Source organism: Mesitornis unicolor, unplaced genomic scaffold, assembly GCF_000695765.1.
Source record: "Mesitornis unicolor isolate BGI_N332 unplaced genomic scaffold, ASM69576v1 scaffold10979, whole genome shotgun sequence".
Taxonomy (NCBI): domain Eukaryota; kingdom Metazoa; phylum Chordata; class Aves; order Mesitornithiformes; family Mesitornithidae; genus Mesitornis; species Mesitornis unicolor.
The window spans coordinates 10,095-12,701 of NW_010207980.1; the positions used below are offsets into that span (position 1 = coordinate 10,095).

The following is a 2,607-nucleotide window of genomic DNA, read 5'->3' on the forward strand; positions in this document are numbered from 1 at the left end:
TGAATAGAAAAGGGGCAAAGCCCTGGAGAGGATCTCCCCAGCCTGCCTTGTCCCAGCAACTGGTTTCCCATACTGGGAACAGCAAACAGTGATGGGAATTACAGGTCTGGAGCAAAATCACAGCACAGTTTTGGAGGGCGAAGCTTGTCTCAGATGCCAATGTACCAGCACTGCAACAGTTTTCTTTCCTGCAAAACAGCTTCCCAGTAGACAATGCAAACTGGGCTGTGGCTGCCCCTGGGCAGCCCGTCATTAGCATCCTCACTGCAAGCTCACGTTGAGGCAGTGCTGTATCTTGGTTCAATGGGTGGGCTCTTTCCTAGCAGAAACAAATGCCAGTGATCCGAGGCACCATCCGGCACGTCTTCTGCTTCTGACCCCTGCTCTTCCCTTCCTTTGTGCAGATCTCCCTGGTGAGCCAAGAGCCGGTGCTGTTTGCCCGCTCTATTGCAGATAACATTTCTTATGGCTTAACGTCAGCCTCCTTCGAGTCGGTCGTTCAGGCTGCCCAGAAGGCCAACGCGCACGCCTTCATCACCGAGCTACAAGACGGCTACCACACAGGTACCAAAACCCCTCCCTCCCTTTGTGCTTGAAAGCATTTTGTGCCTGGGGAAGGCAGAACCCCTTTGCTTCAAACCATGGCACTGTCCTGATGCTGCTAGCCAGGAGCTGAACTCGGTGGCAGCTCTTGTTTTCTATTTTGACCCTTTCCTCTCTCTCTCGGCCCACCAGAGGCAGGTGAGAAAGGAGCCCAGCTGTCAGGTGGCCAGAAGCAGAGAGTGGCAATTGCCAGGGCTTTGATCCGAACCCCCCCCATCCTAATTCTGGATGAAGCCACGAGTGCGCTGGACGCGGAGAGTGAACACGCGGTGAGTAGGTGACTCGGGTGTTTGGGCCAAAGAGGCCATCTGGGTTTGGAGGAAAGGCTGTATCTCCAATTTTTAGCCTGTGGACAAGCTTAGTCTTGACTTGGTGCAACCAGAGGTTTGGGTAAGACACTAATTCCTGAGCAGGAATTTGCTTCCAACACTGCTGTAGCTACCAAGAAGGGAATAATCTGTGCTCCCAGCTGCCAACGCCTGACAAACCTGAGGAGACAGACAGGGATCTCTGCTGATTTTTTGAAATGTGAGGTCCTGAGCTTTCTGTTAATTTATCAGGGTTTGTCTGGCTGGGATGTGATGACCAAACAGCTCTACCAGTAGCAGTTTGGCCTTGCTGGTTTACTGATGTGAGGGAAAGCTACTTGAATGGTGAGGCGTGAAGACGTGTCTCCTGGCCCCAGAGGATGAGCACTGCTGACCACGGTGTGGGGCAGTGCAAGTGTCTGACATGTCAGAGCAGCTCATGGGCTCACAGGTTCTCAGTCATGTGTGGCAGGGCTGGTTTTGGCTAGCAAGGGGCATCAATGTGTCCTGGTGGCCGTCTGCTGGCCTTCAGACCTCGGTGCTGTTGTCTGTCTCTTGGCTGGAAAGCAATGCTCTCTTGCTTCGCCTTGATATGCCCAGGAAGTAGCCCCGCTCTTCTGAGCAGCTGCATTTACCAGGTACTGACTTCCTGCAGTCCCTGCCAACACCACGTGGCCTCCACATTTGTGGTCCAGCTCTAACAAGACCCCAGGTTGCAGAATCAGACCTTTGTGCGTACTGCACCTGGGGGCTAGCTGGACTGAGATGATCCTTTCGGGTGCACGCTGAGAGCTGGGATGGCCTTGCTGGAGCTGGTGGTGCTGCAGGGAGTCATCTCCTTCGTGCAGCCAGAGGAGAGCAAGCCTCCCATCTGGAGGTTTCTAACACGGAGCCACAAAGCTGCTGTTCTCCCTGGCAAAGAGGAGCCAGCGATGCTCAGGCACTAATGTCTTTTCTTCCCGCACAGATTCAGCAGGCGATTTACGGTGACTTGCAGAACCACACGGTGCTTGTTATAGCTCACAGGCTGAGCACTGTCGAGAAGGCACACAACATCATTGTGCTGGACAAGGGCCGCGTGGTGCAGCAGGGCTCGCACAAGGAGCTGATGGAAGAAGGAGGCCTTTATTCCAAGCTGGTGCAGAGACAGATCCTGGGGCTGGAGCGGGGCGGCGCAGACAGTCGCCAGCCCACAGCCCGAGGGGATTTGGCGAAGGCGGCCGGCGATCGGGAGGAAGAGTTCAGGATAGACCATTCCCTGCCGGCCGCGGCTCAGGACGATTACAGCGGCATGGCTCACAAGTGAGAGCGGCGAGGGCCAGCGCTGGAGACGCCTGCTGGGACACTGAGACAGGAGGCGGCTTGGCCACGGGCTCGCGTGCCACACAACGCCCGTTTGCTCCCCGCGCGTCACACACCCGTGCACACACAACCACACACTATAGAGCTTCCTGCACTGCGACCCGGCGGCAATGCCGGCTGGTTACACAGGGAAACGGATTTATTCAAGGGAGTTGGGTCTTTAGCAATTCCCAGCGTTTCTACTGGGTTTCTTTTCTTACTACCAGTAATTCCTCTCGACTGGGACTTTTCTCCCATCGATATGCATGTGTAACTGCTATAACTGTACTGGATGTTAAATGCATGCATGGAGGGGAAGGTTGAAAACCCCTTCAGGAATTTCAGGGGGTGGCTT

The 2,607-nt window shown here is 55.0% G+C and overlaps 1 protein-coding gene across 1 annotated transcript in view; it reads left to right on the forward strand.

Annotated features, from left to right (window-relative positions):
* The window catches only part of ABCB9 (ATP-binding cassette, sub-family B (MDR/TAP), member 9), a 10,971-nt gene extending 8,754 nt beyond the window's left edge, over positions 1–2,217 (forward strand). The window contains exons 9-11 of the mRNA XM_010192328.1: positions 405–564; positions 736–872; positions 1,879–2,217. Coding sequence (XP_010190630.1) covers positions 405–564; positions 736–872; positions 1,879–2,217 — 636 coding nt within the window. The remainder of the gene's footprint in view (positions 1–404; positions 565–735; positions 873–1,878) is intronic.
* The last annotated feature ends 390 nt before the right edge of the window (positions 2,218–2,607 follow it).